The following is a 22695-nucleotide window of genomic DNA, read 5'->3' as shown; positions in this document are numbered from 1 at the left end:
AAGCCCTCGAGATTTTCCTGGGATCACTGTTGATTTCTGATAGCAACGCTTTTAGCGGTGATGATGAATCAATAAACAGAAGCGCTGGTCCTATAGTAATTGTGGGGTCTTCAGAACGTCCTTCATGCAAAGGGGAAATAGTCACTACCAATGCAGTGATTAACAACAGGGGAGGGCAAAATCACGAAGGAACACAGTCCAGCACCTGAAACAAATTCCAAAATGGCAAACAACTATTTATGCCTGTCGTGAACATAAAGAACTTACAGTTTTTTATATAACGGTTAACCTCTCAAATAATTGTGGGGAATAAGGCCTAAGTCATAACTGCAGTGTAAATATGTTATATCAAATGAATCCATTGATAAATTGAGCTACTAAATTGTAAAATGTGAAGTCAGAAAGTCTGTTGTATGTGTATTCAGTGACTCTGCACATCCCCATATTAGAAGATAGCAGTGTCACCTGTGGCAGCTTCAAAGAGCCCCTGCTGTGAGCTATATCCTGACACAAGTTATTTTTTAGACACCTTAATAGACTTTGTGGGGCCGGTCACAGCTGGACATCCTTGCAGACACAGACAGCATTAGAAGACCCATACAGGTATATAGAAATATGAGCTTCAAAGAAAAATGTCATCATAGTTCATATTTTGGGAAATCTGAGTGCCACTCCATACTGAGGAGCAGGGCTGTGAATGACAGGTGCTGGTGGTATCCGGGAACAGCTATAATCACATGTCTATAGGAAAGGTATGCCACATTGTCATAATTTCCTCATGTTTGGTATTTAAATATGCAGGACATTATGACTGGTTTATTGAAGGGGGAGTTATGTCTCTGGGATATATCTGTGAAGAATTTCCAAAGGTCAAACTTTTGGAATATTTGTAAGCAAATTATAGTGACTCACAGGGAACATCCCTGCCCCCCTATTAGCATTTAATAGTTCCCCTGTGAAGAGCATCCAATTTAATTTTGCTAAAAAAAAACTGTGTTGGGAAGGGGCAAATTGTCAGTCTTTTGGGAAAATGAATCCACATTGATAAGCTGTCAATCTTCCTAGCCAATTTCCCATGGCACAGATTATACAACTCATGTAAGTGTCACACGCCGGGGACCCGCTAGCCGGCACCCGGCTCACTTACCTCTCTGGCGCTCCGACCGAGTACTGCCAACTCCTTTCATGCCTCCCTCTTGAAACCCCTTATCATCAACCATTTCTCCACTCCTTCTTCTACGTCTTCAACTGTCCAACTCTAACAGGATGAGGGTTTTTAGATAACTCATATTTTGGACTCAAAAATTTCCAAAGGTGGCATTCGGTATTTGGTCCATTGGAAAGGACTTGGGCCCGAAGAGCGCTCCTGGATGTGCGCCGCGGATATCAACGCTCCGGGTCTTCTGAAGAAATTACATTCTAAGTTTCCCGGTAAACCTGGCCCCAAGTGTTTGGTGTCCACCATTAGAGGGGGGGTACTGCCACATGCCGGGGACCCGCTAGCCGGGACCCGGCTCACTTACCTCTCCGGCGCTCCAACCGAGTACCGCTGGCGGCCGCCATCTTAGACGGCCGCCAACAGGATGCAATACAGCAACAGTTATTACAGTGCTTCCAGCCTATTGGTTGCAGGATCTCCCTCCACTATTTAAACCTGCCTCTTCCTCTCCTCTAAGCCTGTTCTTAAGTTCACTTAGTGATACTTTCTAGTGGATGTCGCAGCTCCAGGCTGTTCTCCTGCAATCCGCAGACCATCACAGCTGCTCCATTATCCCTGCGGTCATCCTGCAGTCCGCAGATCTCCAGGCTTCACAGCTGCTCCGCTATCCCAGCGGTCACCCCTGCGGTCATCCTGCAATCCGCAGATCTCCAGGCTTCACAGCTGCTCTGCTATCCCAGCGGTCATCCCTGTGGTCATCCTGCAGTCCGCAGATCTCCAGGCTTCACAGCTGCTCCGCTATCCCAGCGGTCACCCTTGCGGTCATCCTACAATCTGCAGATCTCCAGGCTTCACAGCTGCTCCGCTATCCCAGCGGTCACCCCTGCGGTCATCCTACAATCCGCAGATCTGCCACTCACCTTGGACGCCCTAATTTCCCTTTGCAACAGAGTCGATCTGAGGTTCCGGGAGAGATCTTCAGAAAAGGAATCTTCCTTCCGTCCCTCCTCCAGAATGGCACCTCGGTTCCAACGCCCATTATCTCATGTGCAGCCCATGGAATTGGGACGGTCTCACCCAACTCCGGAGGAACGAGAGCGTAGACTGAGAAACAAGCTTTGCATCTACTGTGCTGACCCGGGCCATCTACTGAATTCATGCCCCAAGAGGCCGGGAAACGCAAAACCCTAACCTGCTCTGGGGAGATCAGGCTGGGGTCTTCCGAATCCTCTCCTATTTGTTCTGGCTCTAAAACCTGTTCCTTTCCCGTGTCCATCCTGGTCTCCGAGAACTCGTTCACTACTTCTGCATTAGTGGATTCGGGGGCAGCAGGCAACTTCATTTCTTAGTCCCTGGTTACTCGGTGCGCCCTACCCGTTATTCCTCTGGAGAGGGCCATTGTTGTTACGGCCATTGATGGTTCACGAATACCTAGGGAGATTATTACTGAACGCACTTCCCTGCTCAGCCTTCAAGTAGGAGTTCTACATCAGGAACAAATCTCCTTCTTGGGCCTACCTGTTGCTACCAGTCCACTCATCCTGGGCATACCCTGGCTCCAACTTCATTTCCCGCAAATAGACTGGTGCTCGCAACAATTTCTCGCTTGGGGTTCCGCATGCCATCAAAGATGTCTTCCTCATATTCTTCCTGTCAAAGTGGTTACCCCTCTTCCACAAGGCCTTCCTCCTCAGTATGCTGCCTACGCTGATGTTTTTGATAAGGCTCGCTCTGAACACCTTCCTCCTCATCAACCTTGGGATTGCCCGGTGGTTCTACAACCCGGGAAGGTATCACCCAAGGGTCGGGTATACCCACTTTGTTTGCCGGAGACCCAGTCGATGTCAGTCTACATCAAAGAGAATCTCCACCATGGATTCATAAGCCCCTCTACCTCTCCGGCCGGAGCAGGTATCTTCTTCGTCAAGAGGAAAGACGGTACCTTACGACCGTGTATCGACTATCGAGGCCTTAACACCATTACAGTCAAAAACCGCTATCCTATACCTCTTATCACGGAACTCTTTGATCGTATCAGGGGCGCACAGATTTTTACCAAATTAGACCTCCGCAGGGCCTACAACCGCATCAGGATCAAGGCTGGAGATGAATGGAAGACAGCGTTTAACACCCGGGATGGTCACTACGAATACCTCGTTATACCATTTGGATTGTGTAACGCCCCGGCCGGCTTCCAGAGCTTCGTGAACAAGATCTTCCGGGACCTCCTCTATGTTTGTGTGGTCTTATATCTAGACAACATTTTGATATTTTCTCAAGACCTCAATTCTCATTGGAAACATGTGGCCGAAGTTCTTCTCAGACAGAATCAACTATTCTGTAAATTGGAGAAATGCTCCTTTGAACTTCCACAAATTCCCTTTTTAGGCTACCTGGTCTCTGGATCCGGTCTCGAAATGGACCCTGAGAAAGTACGAGCTGTCTTACAATGGCCACTTCCCACGAGCCTTAAAGCTATCCAGCGCTTTCTAGGCTTTGCCAATTATTATCGGCACTTCATCCAAGGTTTCTCCACCATTGTTGCTCCCATAACTGCCCTCACCCACAAAGAGACCAATACCAAAACCTGGCCTCCCGGAGCCTTACTGGCATTCCAGTTTCTAAAGAACACTTTCTCCTCTGCTCCGGTGCTCCAGCAACCTGACACATCCCGCCCTTTCTTCCTCGAAGTCGAAGCTTCCAACATCGGTATAGGGGCCATCCTGTCCCAGAAATCCGTACAAAACAAACTCCATCCCTGCGCCTTCTATTCTAGGAGCCTCCTGCCCACCGAGAGGAATTATACCATCGGAGATAAGGAGCTATTGGCTATTAAGGTGGCGTTGGAGGAGTGGCAATACCTTCTGGAAGGAGCCCTGTATCCAGTAACTATCTTCGCTGACCACAAGAATTTGTCGTATCTACACTCTGCTCAATGTATGAACTCCCGGCAGGCCCGTTGGTCACTGTTTTTCTCCCGCTTCAAGCTCATTATCACCTTCAAACCTGCCACTAAACACAAGAAAGCTGACGCCCTATCTCGGGCCTTCATTCCTACCTCTGACTTGGAAGAGCCTGTTAAACGCCCTCTATTGGACCCTAAATGTGTGCCGTTTTAAAGGCTTTCTCAGCCTCCTATTGGTTGTAGGATCTCCCTCTACTATTTAAACCGGCCTCTTCCTCTCCTCTGAGCCTGTTCTTAGGTTCACTTAGTGATACATTATAGTGGACGTCGCAGCTCCAGGCTGTTCTCCTGCAATCCGCAGACCATCACAGCTGCTCCGTTATCCCAGCGGTCATCCTGCAATCCACAGCCTGTAACAGCTGCTCCGCTATCCCAGCGGTCATCTCTGCGGTCATCCTGCAGTCCGCAGATCTCCAGGCTTCACGCTGCTCCGCTATTCTAGCGGTCATCCTGCAATCCGCAGATCTCCATCCTTCACAGCTACTCCGCTATCCCAGCGGTCATCCCTGTGGTCATCCTGCAATCCGCAGATCTCCAGGCTTCACCACTCCATGCTGCCCGCTATCCCTGCGGTCATTCCTGGAACCCTCAGATAGCAAATTCATTTAACTCCGTGGATCCTGCTCCACTCCCAGAGAACCGCGACCTGCGTGGCAGTTGCCACAAAGTCCATACCACATTGCGCGGGTTATTGGTGAAGGCCAGCCACTGCGTTAGACTCCGCGCCTCTGGTGAGTGTTAGTATTGGCAGGTCAGGGCTCTGTATTCCACCTTACCGTGACAGTAAGTTATACTCTGAATGCAACCCTTTTTATTTTAAACTTCTTTGCTTGTGTATGTTATGTCAATTGTTTATTAATTGTTTTTTTTTATATCTGAATGCCCTGTACCTTTGTATATTAAATCTAGCCTGTGGGTAGCCAGAAGCCTTGTGTGCCAGTGTGGGACAGTATATTTTGGGTCCTATTGCCCATATTCAATAGGTGGTGGCAAAACCTGAAGTGTGTGGGGGTGTGAGAGCGCTGTTGTGGGGCAGTTCAGCAGGTCTATAACCTGTGTAATAGGTAGCGAGGGACTTGAGTGTTAGAATCGTGTGTAACCTCATACAACGAACACCCAAAGTCACGGCAGCTGGGAGCGTGCTCGTGACTCACCAAGACAATTTGCAGTTGACCACAGTAAGATTAGTCATACAGTCACAAACATGCTTTTAAAACCGAGTGGCAAGTGGCATTTTTAAACCGCTGCTTGGTAAAACTTGATGTTAAATATACACTTTTACACTACATTAGCTAGGATAAATAACAAGAAAGATAAAGAATGTTTTAAAAGAAACCTCAATCATCTTCTGTAAAAGTAAAAACAAGATTGAACAATATAAAACACTGTATAAACACAACAACCTGTAAATGCAAATGGTAAATTGAAAGCTGATAAAACTTGGATGTAAATTCCAACACAAATTGCCAAAATAGCGAAAAGTTAAATAATTCTCAATAAGATTGATTTAATAAGATTGTTCTTCCAAGGGCTATATGAATGATTATTATTATTTAGGTAATATATCTGAATGATTCATCTAGCCCTTGGAGGAACAATCTTATTGAGCATTATTGAACTTTTCACTATTTTGGCAATCTGTGTTGGAATTTACACCCAAATTTTATCAGCTTTGAATTTATCATTTGCATTTACAAGTATTTAGTATGCCCAGTGCACTACAGAAAATATTTAAATTAATATATATTTTGATTACTATATATTTATAAGGGAGCATGTTTTATTTACATTACACTAAGGGGACACAATTAATTTGTGGTGGCTTCTCTTTTGCCACAACTAGTGTAAGTATGCCACGAGAAAAGGGTTACTTAGCATTAGGCCGGGCATCTCTAGTGGCATTCATAGAGCACCTGGCCCTAAGCTGAGTAGCACAGGCTGTTACAGAAAGAAGGGGGGGAAGGTAGTTTTCCCTTTTTTAACTTTATTTATTTATTTGTTCCCATTCTGACTGGCAAGATAGCTGAAACAACATCCTATTTGAGCTATCTGGCCTATCACAACCATATTTCCTTTCCAGTGATTTTCCTGGTGGTTTATTAATATGTAAAAAATGTGGCGCTTTGAAAACCAACCATTTTTCAACAATTTGGCCTTTAGTAAATTTGGTTAAAAAGCTCAAAAAAAAACACACTTTGGAAATTTTGGTGGCTTGATGGCTTGTAAACCACCAATAAAACCACACTAGTAAATTTCCCTAAAGGGGTAAGAAATCTGTTTAGGTATTTGTGTAATTTGTACCAATAGATTTTGAAGGAAAAACAGGCAAAGTGTACTCTACATTTATGGATAAGGGTAGTTAGACAGTAGAATTCTCTGCTGAGAAGGTAGTAATGGTAGAATCACTAGATGGATTTTAAAGTGGATTGGTTGTCTTGCTTACAAGTGATGGTATCTATAGTTATAATAGGTAATAGGCAGTTGGAATGATTGATCTACAGAATGAATCTAATTGCCATATTTGGGGTGAGAAAGGATTTGTTCCCCATCTGTAGTTATATTGGCAGATTCTTCTTGGGTATTTGTTTGTTTTCCTCTGGAGCAGCACATCTCGAATAGAAAAAAAGTTGAAGTTGATGGATATTTTTGAGCCCAGAAATGCACTTTGTATGCACTTTTCTGAATCTCAGTAGCAGTTTACTTGTTTTGTATGCTTTCTAAATGCAGGCCTGTTGGAGCAGTCTGTGTGCAGTGATTGTGGCAATAAACTGCAACTCCCAGTTGCAAGCATGTATAAAATACTGTGGGGGGAACTCAATTGCCAAACATCACAGCAAATTTCATGCTTTGCTAATTTCTGGGAATTGATTTTCTTGCGCACCTCGATGTGATGCGAAGAAAAATGAGTAACGTTAGATCACCACAGATTGTTTTCATGATCATTATGGAGGTACTATATGGCACATCGCATGGAATTGAATTCCCCCCAATGTGTCACATCATCACCCAGCTGTTTGGTTGCATCAGTTTATGTATACAAAAGAGAAAAATATGAGCTGCACTTACAAGCCAACTCCTGATCATAAAGGCAACAATATTTAATTATTATTTTTTTTAAATTAACTGCAGATGTGTATACTAAATAATTTTACTTTAAATTATATATATTTCACACTTTGAAATATATATTTATTTGGAGGGGGTATCGAACTGTACGTGCCTCCTACTTCCCTCTTTGTAGCTAAAGTTATGTTTTGATCTAATTAAGGTACTGAAAAATTTGTATTGATATAGTTAATGATTTTATATATTGACTGCTGAATTTGATATACTAAGTGTTATCATCATCTGTACCATGTATCCTAATATGCTCACATCACCGGACAGGTGTTTGGTTTACATCCTTCCTGAGGCGGGTAAGCTCCACATGTTTACCAATAACTGGTGGAGTGATTATTATATCAGCCGAATTTATAACTTATACGGCGGATGAGCTCCATATGCTTATATTGTGCCACTGGTGTATAAAACAAGAGTGCTGAAAAGCATTTGTGATTTTGCATATCGATATACCTGTTTTGTGGAACATTGTCATCAGAATCAGTGACTTAATCTACCGGAATAGAACCTGGAACAGAATATATGTTTATATTACTAGGAAGTAACCATATATAACATTTATTTGGTTACAGTTCCATTCAACTTGTAGAACTATTGAGAGCTCTTCTTATACATATGATATTCGCTGGACACTATATATTATAGACAGAGTTCTGTCTGCCCACAGCCATATGTGAGAATATTTGAAGTAATTTATAATTATTTACATTTATATTCAGTTGAGAACCAGATTGTTGGAGAGCTGAATTTTCTGCCTGGTTTTTAATATATGTACCTTCATTTTTTATATAAAACATTATATGCGCAATCTGCTTTTTCGTATAGCATGTAGGAGAATGCAGCAGCTGCAAGAACAATAGGATTTAGGGTAATGTACTTTAGTCCAGCGCAGTGGAGAATACATTCCGTGTTGTGCAAAGTTCTGAAACCACTCGAAGTAGTCACCTGTTAGCTTAAGTCAAGTGATTCCCCTAATTAGACTTTTTGAAAAGCAGCTAGAGAAATTGAAGGAGGAAATGAAAAAAGCAATTCTGCTAACTATGTTGGACTTGTAGATTAAGTACTTTATTCGCTTTGCCAGGATCCAAGAGTTATCAACATTTTGAAATTGGATCAATAGATTTTGGCAACTGTGCTTGATCCTAGGTTTAAGAGATATGTCTTCTCTTTCTTTCCAACTGACCCAGATCTCAAGAGATGCAATGAGCTCCTGACAGTTCAAGTGGTATATGACACAACAACGTCTCCTCCTTCAGTTTCTCTGGAAACTGCTACTAAGAAAAAACTTAGCTTTCCCAAGACACCCAGTGGTGATGCAGATGAGTCAGCACAACATTTTAACATTTGGTCTGGTCTAAAAGAATTGCCCAAAAATCGTGACAGCTCTGCCGTAAAATGAACTACAAATTCCATGAGGAAGGCCATTACCGGCAATTACATCAAAGTACACAGACTTCTTTGACAGTGGATTCCAGCAGGGATGAATTAGTACTGTTTGAGGATGATGTACACACTGATGAGGGTGAATATGATGACAATGTAGTTTGCAGGTGCTGAGATCTAGCCGAGAGAAGGGAGCTAGCTGATACTGGTATGCTTGGTAATATTTTGGGTAGAATGGCATCTTGGCAATTTTATGTTTTTCTACAGCAAACTTTCACTTTTATTAGAGAGGTGTTTTTTTCTTTAAAAAGGTACAAGCTTTTTATTTACATTTTTGTTTCACTGACTTAAAACCACTTTGCACTTGAACATAGGCTTTCGCACATGAGGTAGAGGGAATAGTATCATCATGATTGAGCCTGAGAGTGACAAGAACAATGTGACTGAAGACTGGAGTGTGACAAGGATACTGCCACCCCTCCTGTTTCTGTATGAGCTATGGCACAGTAGAATGTCACTGGAGACTTTTAAGAACACTGACAGCCCTATTATTACAATTTTCTGTTTCAGCACTGAACCCTGCCACCTCTCCTGTTTCTGGGTGAGCTATGGCACAGTAAAATGTGACTGGAGGCTTTTAATAACACTGCCAGTCCTATTATTTCTATTTGAGCAATGACCATTAGCAATGGAGCAATGGAGCTCTCCTGTTTGTGTGTTAGCTATATAACACAGTACAATGTGATTGCAGATTTAGAACAACACTGCCAGCCCTATTATTTCTATTTGAGCAATGACCATTAGCAATGGAGCAATGGAGCTCTCCTGTTTGTGTGTTAGCTCTATAACACAGTACAATGTGACTGCAGATTTGCAACAAGACTGCTAGCCCTATTATTTCTATTTCTGCAATGACAATTAGCAATGGAGCTCCCCTGTTTGTGTGTGAGCTATAACTCAGTAGAATACAAAAAAGAGGAAAAAACCCCCTTAAAGGTTAACCGCGCTTACAGGAGGAGGGTTTTAAAATATCCAAATTAAGAAACTGATAACATAAAATATATATATATGCAAACCAATTAATAAAAGACAGATAGCACGATCCACTGCAGCAAGTCAAGGGCCGATTGCAAAGCCCAAATACTATACGAGGTATTTCTATTAAATAATGAGACTGATTAAATAACTCACCTTTATTTATTGGTATTACAAACTTAATGTTTGTCCCCTTCAATATACTCCCCATTTGCACTAATACATCGCTGTAGTCTTGTTTTCACCTGGTTGAAGGCATGGAGCAAATCAATTTCTGTTTCTTGTTTCAACATATATGCTGTTTGCTAAATCAGGCGAATATGGAGGATGTTCAAGTGTAGTAATGCGTTTATCGGTCAAAAACTGCTTCACAGAAAGTGCTGTGTGAGCAGGCGCATTGTACTGGAGAAGAAAGAAACCATTTTTCCACAGTTGTGGCCGTTTCTTTATGACTCTTTCATTAAGCTTTTGCAAAACTTACTTATAATAATGCTGATTAACTGTTATGCCTTCTGGAACCCATTCTTCCAAAATTTTACCCTTGATATCGAAAAAAACAATGATCATTGATTTGAATTTTGACTTACTTTGACAAGCTTTTTTCATTCTTGGTGATGACGGTGTTTTCCAGTGCATTGACTGTCTTTTGGTTTCAGGATCGTACTGAAAGATCCAGGTCTCATCACAAGTGATTACTTTATGAAACAGGATCTGTGTCAAGTTGCTGCAGAATGTCAACACAACATTCCTTGCAACGTTTGCTCTGGTGTAGGAACCCTTGGGACCTGCTTTGCACAAACTTTTGTCATGTTAAAATCCTCACGCAAAATTTTCCATACAGTGTCTTTGTCAATGTTCACAGATTAAGCTATCAATCGAACATTGAGTCGGCGGTCTTTTCGAACAACCTGCCTGATTTTTTCTACATTTTCTTCTGTTCTTGAAGTGCAAGGTCGTCCAGGGTGTTCATCATCTTTGACATTCTCATGTCCCACGTACGAGACAAGCAGTCATTCCCATAGTCTGTAGTAAGCATTTGAAAACATTCTGTTGGTGTTTTGTGCAATTTTACTAAAAATTTCAAATTGACACGTTGTTCAACTTTTAAACTTAGCATTTTTTTCGGCACTCAACAGAAAACACAACCAAACTAAATGGAGACTCACAATCAACTGAACGTCATAGAGTGTTGCAGCTTGTCATGCAGTTTCAGACAAGTTCTAGGTTACTACGTTTGCAGTTATAACAGGTTCTGACTGCTTTGTTTACAAGGTGGAATCACAGTCTCGTTATTCAATAGACATACTTTGTACACAGATAAAACAAAAGAGAAGACTGCACTATGGAATAGTGACTGATAAAAACTAAATATTAACTACTGGAGCAACTCTCAAATGACTTCGAGTTAATGGAAAGGTTCTTCAAACTATAAAACATTTATTAATAACATAAACTTATACATAAAAATCACATAGAAGCATACACATTAAATAAAACTTCAATCATGGAGCAAATAGCCACTAGACCAAGTTGTGTTAGAAGATGTTCTTACACCAGATGATAAAATGACCGATGATTATGGAATATAGAAGATGACAATCAGCTACTCCTCATATTGTGGATAATGATTCCGAATATTTGTATTCATAGAGGAATAAACAATTTCATAAGTATTCCAAATGCAACTGAGGCTCAACTAATATTTCTCCAGGCATCTCACATATCCCCGCCTATTGCCTCTTGATTGTTGCTAAAGTATTCCAAAGTAAGCTCCAAATGACATGTAAACAAATTTCTTCTTACCGGTACCGGCGCCACTCTCCAGAGGGAATTCAGAGAATATACCAATTGCTAATGCGGTGATTGGTAAAATGTCACTGGAGACTTTGAAGAACACTGCTACCTTTTCTCTTTCTTTTCTAGCTATGATGCTGCCCAACTGCACTAGAGATTGCCAAGAACCGTGCTACCCCTTCTGTGTTTCTCTGTGAAATGGGGCTGGATCGTCATGGAGGGCGGTACTGATAGAATCCAAAACTCATGAGATCCACCGATGTAACAATGGCGTTTTGCCTCATTTTCAAGTACCGAGCTGGCTCGGCTTGGTACTCGGATCTGCTAAGTGCGGTTGGACCAGAACCGACCAGAGAAGCGATCCTGAGCATCTCTAATATATATATATATATATATATATATATATATATATATTTATTTATATATTCCAGAATGTTTCTGCCTAAAATATTTAATGGAAACCACTTGCTTGAAGAAGAAACAGGGCACAGCCTTAATTACTTCTAGCACACTGATACACTCAATGATCTCATTACTAGACAACTGTTCTCCATATAAATCAAGGGGTCACCTCTGGCGCTAATACTGATTGGGTCTCGCCTGTGTTGGCTTCCCCAGTCTATTTAGCAAGCATTGCTGTGCTATATGGACCACCAAAATACTTGTTCTGTTATCACCATCTCAGGATGGCAATAACAGAAGAAAATGTTTTCAATGGTCAGTAGTTTTAACATGTTTTAAAATATATTTTTATCTATTTTTGCAAATTATTTAATTGTTTTATAAAGTGGAACTGAATTTCTTTGCTTTCCAACTACCAAATTTATTATAAAGTATTCAGAATTTCAAAGATATTGATACCTTTAGTAAAAATTAAAGCACTACGCGACTGATGCACACTTCTATACTCCACATAATACCACTGATCATACCACTCATTTGTGCTTGAGAAAGAGTGGGTTTATGTGGATCATATATTTTGATTTACTGAAATAATTATCTATACATTTTATATTTATTTGTTTACACATTTTTCATAAAGCGTCTGTCATTGAAAATGAAGATTTTCATTTGCATTTCTATATAATTATCAAATAAAATTTGAATGTATAACAACTCAGGTTATTCAGAACAGTCCTTGATTCTGCTCCTATGTTAAACAGAGAACTTCTTTGTTAAGTCATTAAACACCAATATATCTCACCTTAACTAGAGTCACATTCCGTCAGAGGCTTTGCCCCCAAACTCAAAAACTAAGGTCAGTCTATGATATAGCAGCCAAATTGGAACTTAGTCACTTCTTTCGAAGGGATAGTTAGACGCACGTAAACTAACATTTAAAAAAAAAAATAGAAATGGGGAATTTAAAATGATCATGGCTATATATCCCAATACTGCACAGTGTTATATAATATATAATACAGGGTAAAACAAACAGTAAAAAGGAAATGTAAGCATTAATTAATGTGTTGATCCACATGTGTAGGCAATATTTTGAGGGGACCATTTCAATATAGCACATTCCATTCTAAGTCCAAGGGACCTCTTCTCAGAAACTGCTGGATCCTTGGTTTTGTAACCAAAGTTTAGGTAGAATTACTGTTCTAGTTCTATAATAACTGATCAGTGAATATCAGGTCAGTCTGTGCAAGACTACAATTCGCTGAACTAATTCACTCTTTTATGTAAAGTTTCAGAAGCATAGACTGATGCATGTACTGAGGCAAAATTGCTAGTAATACAATGTTTCTTTTCAGAAGCTTTATCGAGTCCAACTATTCGTTTGGAACCAGAACAGCCTGTGTACTTTGTGGGAGAAACTGTAACACTGAGATGTGTGGCTGTCGCTCAGTTGACTGCCACTGGTTATACATTTTACAAAGATGGAATAGTCATCTCTGACACTTACTCTTCCACTAGTAGACTGGACATTGCTCAACTTACCAAAAGTGATTCTGGAAATTATTTCTGTACATTTTTTATGGAAGGTGCAAATATATCCCTTGAAAGCAATAAAATTGATCTTAAAGTATTCGGTGAGTGAGACCCTAGTATTATTCTTACTCCAATTATCTCATTTAATTATTTGAGCTAACAGCAATCTGTTGCTAATCTATATTTTATCTACCATGAAATAATGCACTGCTGTTGTTCTCCACTTCTTATGCATGTCTGCATTTCTCTCCCTGTGCTGTTTAAAAATTAAGCAATCAAACAAAATTCTTAATACACTTAATAATAATATAATTTTCAGTGTTTGGCTGTTTCCTATCATTATATTGACATTATCGTTTGCCATCATATTTCTATCATATTTCTCGGCAGTCTATGTAAAAAAAAAAAACAGCACCAGTCCTCAAAGATTCCAATTGAAATAAGGTTCAAATAAATGCATTAAGGAAACCTAATACAATAATGTTTCATTTTTTTTACCAAATAGTTGACCAACTCTTGTTTACATTGTAGTCTTTGAGGACTGGAACTGAGCTAAGACACCATTATGTTGTCTTATTTCACTGAGGCCTCATAAATGTACTCCAGTTACAGCCTTATCATTCACATGTACCACCTGAGGCTGAGCTGATCCATGTTCATATGTCAAAAATGATTTGGGACACTCAATAGCCAGAATAAACTCAATCCAGTTACTGATCTAGTTACCTGATCTATTCCACTTTTAATCTTTCTTTCCAGACCGTCCACCTTCCGCATCAGTGTCTGTGGAACCCCAGAGGAATGTTTTCATAAAAGAACAGTCAGTAGTATTACGCTGTCAATTGCCCATAGGACAAAGTGCCTCTGAAGTCACTCTGTATCAAAATGGAAGGCCAATCTACGAGTCTGATAATTTTGGCATCCTAACACTTGCGAAAGTCGAAACAAAGCATACAGGAAACTACACCTGTGGGTATAAGATTATTAACTCAGGACGTTCAGTGGAATCCTATCCCAGCAAAGAAGAACCATTGGTTGTGATAGGTATGGTTTTGATGCCAACAATGCACTGCGCAACATCATGACTTATTATACAAAAGATCTAGTGCAAAACATATTTGAGGCCTAAGGTTTTTGAATATTTTTTATATTTTTTATTTATTTTTAAACATTATTTAAAATTTTAACAAGTGGCATTTTGTATTGCTGTTATAGGCGGCAATAAAAATATAAAAACAGCCTTAGCAAGACAATCGAGCACCTATTTATAAATCGTCCTCTGAGTATCGAATATAGAAAAAGGAGTTGTACTATGCGGCTGCTTTCAGAGGCAAATCTCTAAATGTTCGAGAAAGATTTCAGTTATATTATTCCTCACTTTTTTAATTATTACTGATAGAGAAATCACTCTGAAACCAGAGAAGGAGTTAAACTTGGCAGCTGGTAATAGTGTATGTAAGTAGTAATTAAGTGATAACATACATGGCTAAAGTAGGATTGTTTTTATAGCATACAATTCTTTCCTTTGATTTTCAGATCAGCCTTCAACTCCAAACTTAAAATTTACATACGGCTTTCATAGTCAAAGTGGACAGGTAGAGTTGGTGTGTGAAGTACAGTATTCTTCATTCTCTCCTATCAATGGATATCGGTTTTACAGAAATGGACGAGAACTTGCAAGACAGCAAGTTAATTATTCTCTCATGAATTACTCACTGGAATTTGATGGATGCTATTATTGTCAAACTTTCGTAAAAATATTGGGACAGGAGATCGTTTCACCTAAGAGTTCTGAGCACTTCTTGGCAAGAGAAGGTGAGATATATTTATAGTCAGACGATGAAAAAATAAACATTTAAGATATAAAAGAAAAAACTTAGGTTAGGTTATAATGGTATTTATCACAGCCACTTGTAGGCAAATATAGGCATTCAAACTTCTTCTGGAAAAACAATTGACCCATGTCCATGGCACATTTCATGTAAAGAATATTTCAAGTTATTAAGAGTGTATGTGACAAAAAGAGAAAATTATCTAAGAAAAGCTGTTTGGTTATGTTGGGTACAGCTTTACATATGTTGTGAGTTTGCTGTTGGTAGCTTTTTATTGTTTACTGAATTTGCATGTTTCTCTTCCAAATTCACTTGCCAAACATCCTTCACTGAGGATTTGTTAGAATATAAAGCATATAGCATATAAGTGGCCATCCTTCTATCTCTCCTGAGATTTAGGAGTGGATTTACTGAAGTGCTTTGCCTAAACCAAATTGTTTTTGCCAGTTTTTCCTGCAGTTTCAAATCCACTGGATATACTAAAGGCCAAACCATTAGTAAAATGGTTGAAAACTATAGGTTAACAAAGCATTACTTTACAAATCGCCATCCCAATTTTTAACATGATCAAAATACCAACAGTCACATTTATTAAGCACTTGTTTGACAAACCACTGGGAAAACCGCATCCAAAACAACCAAAACAAGGTGAGAGACGTACAGTTTAAGCTATCTTGTCATTCAGTACATAAAATGAGCCACCATTGACTTATGAATTATTGGGTCAATCACTATTTATTGATTAAGTGGCAAAATTAATTTATAGTTAACCAATTGGGACAAACTTTACTTTTCATTATATTAAGGGGGCAATATTATTGTTTAATATTATGGCAATGGCCCCCGTTTTTCATAAGTCAATGGTGCAGGTGTAAAAATAATTTTTCTGGTGTTTATGACTAAACCGCTGGTAGTTTAGCTCTTTTCAATCCACCACACGTCACCAGCCATTTAACATCCTGGGCTCAATCTGCCCTACAGTAAAAGCTGTCTTTTGGATACTAAACCTCTGGCAATGTGCGGTGGTTTAAAACCTCCACCAAGCATGATTTTTAGTGAATCTACCCCCTTGGTGTTTTGTATGACTTTATACAGTAGACCAGGATAAAGTGACTATTGTACTTTGTAGACCAGACTAACAGAGTCATGACTAGATATTTTAGTGCCCTTGCAAAGACAGAGCACTAGAACCCCCATTCTCTCGTACGCATGGGAACGAACCACCAAAGGGAACATTACTAACCCTTTACAAGCACAATGCCATTTTCCAATTCTGTGCTGCACTCGTTCTTGCAACTTTGACTACCTGGTGCTGCTGCTGGTGTCTTAATCTCAGTTGCTGCTCCTTCTACCCAGTCAGCCCTAGAATTTAATTAATAGTATTCACATTTAATTAAAATACTTTTTTCCCCCCATGCAGACCCAGCATTAAATTATTAGCACTCCCTAACCAGTTCAACATTAACTAGTGTTGACATTTAATCAATCAGATTGCTTAGCCCCAACTAGACTCCACATTAAATTAATAACATTCCCATTTAATAAACAGACCTCTTTCTCCCCCAAACAGCCCTTACATTAAATTAATAGCATTTCCATTTAGGAAACAGACAAACATCCCCGCCGCCCGATCATGAGCCCCAACATTAAATTAGTTGCATTCCCATTTTAACAGGCCTATTTCACCCCTCATCAACCCCAGCATTAACTTAATAGCATCCCCATTTAATAATCAGACATATCCTCCCTCACCAACCCCGGCATTAAATTTATAACATTCACATTAAAAAACCAACAAATTTCGCCCTTCACCAGCCCTGACATTAAATCAATAGCATTCCTGTATAATGCAAACGCCTATTTACCCCACCACCACCACAATCAAATAATGGCTTACAAATTTCCACCACCGTTAATAAGAGATTATTATTATTATTATTAATAAACACATCACTGCCCCTTTTAAATATAGTACTTTTTATTTTTTTATAATTAATTACTTCATGTACTCAGAAGAACCCCACCCTCCTCTCCAACCCCCAGCCCCCTGAATATTTCTCTGTTCTTTTCAGGCTTATTATTTCAGGGCAGGGAATTACCTGGTGTTTGCATTAATGACAAATATATTAAGAAGTATAAAACATGTTTATTTTGCTTGCTAATTGTAATTTCCGACTCCTATTTTTAGAAGGAAACAGAGACAGAGTCTGTCAAGAGCAGAATGTACCAAACCGTTATGATTTATCAACACAAGGTACAAAACCCATGAGTATTTTAACCGACGATTTTTCTACAGGAGGAGCTAGCAGATCTTTAGTGACGCTCAGTTCACTTCCCAGGAAACCAACACTACATGTGTAGCCCACATCGACAGTGTATGATAGTTAACTATATGTCACTTTAGTGCAAAACTTCCCACCCAGTATGGTGCAGGACTCATAGTTAGCCATGATTACATAGATTGTTAAGGGACACCAGAGAACACAAGTACCCGACATCCCACAATTTGAGAACATATTGAGCAACTATGCTTGTCTAGAAATAAGCCAAGTTCAGAACCCCAGGTAAGTTACTCACCTTTCCTCATGCCCCCCCACCTACCCATGTGCCACGACCTAGGGTTATGATTTTCTGTATGACCTATTTTATGATCGCCAGACTTGCTCTTAGCCGGAATTTACATATCAACCTTGTTAGATTTTGTTTTTATTATTATAGCTGATCTGAACTAAATGCTCTTTTCCATTCATCTTTTGCACAGGTATAAAGTTATATGGGAGTATACTTGCTGGTAAACTCCTTGTCTTGATCTGTTTGCTGATTATTTTTGGGATCCACCATCTTATCACACGGTAAGATACATTCAACATATATTTCAGTTCTCACTAATTCCATATACCTTTGCATTAATAAAGTATTATTAAAAAAATATATTTATGTAACACCCATTTTCCTGTATGTGCCTATGGAAAAGGTGTTTGTAGTAGTATAGTAGCTCTTCTATATAGTGCCTCCACCTTAGTCAGATCACGTGACGTATTGTCCAGGAAACCTGCAATGCCAGAGTAATATTAAGGGAACCCTCTGCCCACCTCCTATCTAATGACCTCAAACACACAAGTCAAATAGCAGCACTTCAGGCTGGTCTTTAGAAGCCACACTGGCATATTTATTTCTGCTCAAACGGTGCAATACAGAAATCATGCAGTAATACGGTAATGCAGTAACAATTGTCCAAATCTTTGAATTCCGGTAGTATCAAAAGTATAGATCCTTGCTTACTTGATCCAAGGCTTTAAAAACGTATATGCAATTGAGATGAATATAGAAATAACACAGCTCGCTTGAATCCCTGGGCTTGGCAGAGCATATAAACCAACAGTAATAACACACAGTTTGCAGATTTTTTTTTATTTTTCATGAATATAACATCCAACATTCCTTCTCCCTTACTTGATACTTTTCAAAATGGAAGTTGAAACTGGTGGAAACAAAATGGTGGCAGCTCCTTCCTATTAACTGTATGATGAAACGTCACCAATTTCTTTCTTCCAGAGTATGTCACACTTTGAACTTGCAGTTTACCCACTGAATTGCTTCTTTTTTGCATTTAACAGACTATTTCTTCTAGATATCTCAGTCTCAGAATCCCTGGCTGTTTCACCCTGCACTATTACTCTTGAAACCAAAACACAGTTCTGCAAAAAGGGTTTAAAGCAACAATGTCTGTCAGTCTGATCCACTCTTCTTAAAAAAACTGTCTCCTAATACTTCTGAAATCCTTCTCCAGTCCATTCCTCTCCTTGACTGGGACTCTGATTATTGAACCAGACTCCTGGTTCCACAGTGCAGCTTTCTCCAATTCTCCCTCTGTCGATGGCTCTGTTTCCTGGCCCCCAGCTTTTCTCACACAACCAGGGGTGGGCTGGCCTGGGGGGCAGGGGGGCCGCTCAGTCAGACCGCTATTCGGGCCAGGGGGGAAGGCCGCCCGCCCGCCCGCTGGATCCAATATTACAGGCATGCGGCCGTCTGTGTGCCCCCCCGGCCATCCCTCTCCCAGCCCGCGCCTGCACACAACCTCCTCTCAGCTTTCTAGCTCCTCATCTCTCTACTTTCCCAGCTTCACACACAGATTTAATACACATAACAGTCACTGCGTGTCTATCTGAGCTCTGTCTCACCCCAAGGTAGTCTGGGGAATGTTGTTTCCAAGGAGTCTCCCTGTGTTCTGCTTCACATGCACAGTCTATCACAGGTGCCAGCTCTACATGTACATGTCAAGTTATAATACCAATGCAAGAGTCAAGCTTCAGGGTACATGATCTATAGGTTTACATATGACATTCAAACTGTGACACCTATGATATATGAAATGTCAAAAATGGCAGCTTTAGCTTCTATATGGGGGAAAGGCAGCAAAACAATGCAGTTGTCCATTCCCATCAACTCCCGTTAAATTATGAATATAAAGTGGACAATCTGATGTAAAGAATTCCACTGTCTGCAACCGTAAAATATCTGTGAGAAATTGGACTTACAGTATGTACCAATATCTACTGAAAGAAATGTAAAACGCAATATAACATAATATGCTTATGGTGCATATTTTGCTATTCTCATGCCGGTTTTTGCTTGTCATGAGTAAAGGTGAGGTACTGTAGGACAACGTTGGATAGGTGACAAAATATCACACCGGTCCTCCTTGTTCATTGCCATCTCTCATTATTGCTGATATCTCTCCCAGTACTGAGAGGGTTGTCTGTGGACGGTATTATGCTGTCTCTTCCTCCTTTATTTCCTGGAACGTCAGTAGCAATCCATCTGTGGTGCTGGTGTCAATGATGTGGGTGGATAGCTTGGGAGACCAATGAAGATAGAAGCAATTATTTCACAGACACCTTGTTGAGTTTCCCTATCAGTGAGTCTTTTGAAAGCAGGTTGTGCAGACATGCTGAGCTTTGTCAATCTATTTCCTATAGCCTCAATGACAGTGGAGTTTTAAGAAATAGTGAGTTAGCGTTTGTGCAGATAGGATGCAAGAGAGGGAATTTTGGCAAGGGTGTCTGCTTCTGGATGCATTTTAGGAAGGAATCGAGATCTCAAACTTTCCCAGTTAATACTGATAATTGCTAAGCTGCATTCCTAGTGCTTATTCACACTAGCAAACAATTTAGTCAGGATGTGCTGAATGTGGGTCTACTGCTTGTAAAACAGACAGTGACTTGAGGATTAGTAATCCCTATGCCAGTACACCTCACCTGATCACACTATAGCATATGCTAAAGCAAACCACACTCGGAATGTGTCTACTTTTTGAATCAGGCTTTCCATGTATATCTTTGCTAATAGAAACAGTCTTTGTGAATTTGTATTGGATAGTTTGCATTAGATCTGTTATTGCTGGAAATAAGGAAGACTTTTAGTGACTAATCAAGGCCACCCCTGGCTAAAAAAAAATGAAAACTAATTATGGGTTGGAAAAAAGGTGAAATATACCAAATAAAAAAAACCCCATACAATTACTCCTATAACTATAGGCCGTATAACTAACTCAACCAGTGAAAAAAGTACAAAATAATCCCCACACTAGGCAATAATATTTTTCTGTAAGTTTTTGGAGTTACCCTTATTGTATAATGCGAAATGTTGGGATTTATTTTTTAAAAAAAAAAAAAGTCTGTTTTTGTGGCTGTTACATGCTTTATCCTACCTGGTAATCATAAAATAAAATAAAAAATAATCTAATATACTACCAAATGAAGTTTCTATCTCTGCTGAATAATGTTTTATATACAATAAGCTTAGTTAGACAGGAGCACAAACAATACAATATTATTCTGGTGCAAATTACTCCAAGTCATGAAGGAGCTGTTGTAATATCTGCACACAATAAACATTATGTGTGCTGTTTTGCTAAGTATACATTTTTCTGAGCCTTTTTTTTAAATAAAAACAAATATGAACATTAAATCCATGTTTTTCTTTTTCATATTTTTTTAAAGTCCTGAAATCTAGTCCTAAACTCAGAGATGAAACAGCTTGTACTCCAGTAGCAAGTCTATGTTTTGAAGACATCAACGGCCTGAGTTGGGAGGTTCTGAATCAATTGTTATTATTATTATATTTTATTTATGAGGCGCCACAAAGGGTCCGCAGCGCCGTACAAGTTGTTCTGTGCATCTGTATCTTTTTGAGGTTGGATGTTGAATGATATGGAAATGATTAATCCAAAGCTAATATTAATTGAGAAATATATGTTTAATTATAGAGCTAAATCTTTTAACAACTTGTGTCAGCTAATTCAAGTATTTGTGTTTATTACATAATAATTTGTTTTTTATTTTTCTTGCAGAAGACAGACATCTGTGATAGAGACTCAGAGGTTCAGCAGATGATACAGAACATTTAAACCCCTGAACATCATCCATCATTAACATTTAACAAATAATTTGTATCTTATGTTTTATTGAATATTTATATAATTTTTAAACAGAAATAAAAATATATTTCCCTTTCCAGAATGTATTAAATTTTCTTATACTTGAATGTGTGCTATAGCGTGTGGTTAACATAACCACTCACCTACTTTTATTACTTCTTTAGTAGCCTGATCACCCTCAGTGCCAACATCACTCTCAATGACAGTCCAAGTGCTATTACAGATAATACTACTAGCAGGGGCAGATCGGCCATAGACCTTACAGGGAAGTTTTCCGGTAGGCCGATGCCTAACGAGGCCACCTGGAGGCCACCTCAGATTTTCCCGGGGGGTGCGTTTAGATGCGGAGGGGGGAGGCACATACAGGAAAGCAATCTAAAATATTGGTGTTCAGTGGGCAGCAACAGGCAGCCAATTGCTAGGCTCCCATGGTGTTGTTCGGCAGACAGGAAGTCTGACTTCACTTCCTGTCTTCCTGATGTGAGAAGAGACGCTGCTCAGAGCAACTGAAGGTAAGTGAGGGGGGCTTAGTATACTATACTATACTAAGGGGGACTACCTATACTATACTATTGGGGGCTAACTATACTATACTATACTAAGAGGGGGCTGCCTATAGTATACTATACATTTGCCCTGCATGGCTTTAGAGATGACCCACTGTGTGTAAAATCATCACATATAGGTTTTCCTAAACTACAACCAAATTCCTGTAGTTCTAAATCCCGCCTACTTTTGTGTTGGCCCCACCTACAGTTATTTTGGTCCCGCCGACATGAGGCCACTTCAATAATTTTTTCCAGGGCCACTTTAAGTTCCCAATCCGCCCCTGACTACTAGGATAGCCAGTTGTTGTGATAATGGCGCAATAATGAGTGGGGCTTCTTCACATCGGTAACACTGTCTCTGGGCAGGACTCTTTGGTCTGGAGACCAGGAGATGATATTTCAATTGAATGCCTGGCAGTGGTTAGGCCACAATATCTAAAGAAGAATTAAGGAAATATTAACTGTATACTGTATTTAGTCTATAT

General features: G+C 39.8%; 1 protein-coding gene across 2 annotated transcripts in view; it reads left to right on the top strand.

Annotated features, from left to right (window-relative positions):
- The window catches only part of LOC142158322 (Fc receptor-like protein 5), a 33711-nt gene extending 11967 nt beyond the window's left edge, over positions 1-21744 (top strand). For both annotated transcript variants that reach the window (XM_075212196.1, XM_075212206.1), the window contains exons 4-9: positions 13214-13492; positions 14151-14435; positions 14928-15206; positions 17412-17477; positions 17985-18075; positions 21576-21744. In XM_075212196.1, coding sequence (XP_075068297.1) covers positions 13214-13492; positions 14151-14435; positions 14928-15206; positions 17412-17477; positions 17985-18075; positions 21576-21618 — 1043 coding nt within the window. In that variant the 3' untranslated portion in view covers positions 21619-21744. The remainder of the gene's footprint in view (positions 1-13213; positions 13493-14150; positions 14436-14927; positions 15207-17411; positions 17478-17984; positions 18076-21575) is intronic.
- Positions 21745-22695: the final 951 nt, after the last annotated feature.

This window comes from Mixophyes fleayi, chromosome 1, assembly GCF_038048845.1.
Source record: "Mixophyes fleayi isolate aMixFle1 chromosome 1, aMixFle1.hap1, whole genome shotgun sequence".
Classification (NCBI taxonomy): Eukaryota; Metazoa; Chordata; class Amphibia; order Anura; family Limnodynastidae; genus Mixophyes; species Mixophyes fleayi.
Note: the sequence above shows the minus strand (reverse complement) of the source record. Positions and strands in the feature narration are given on the sequence as shown.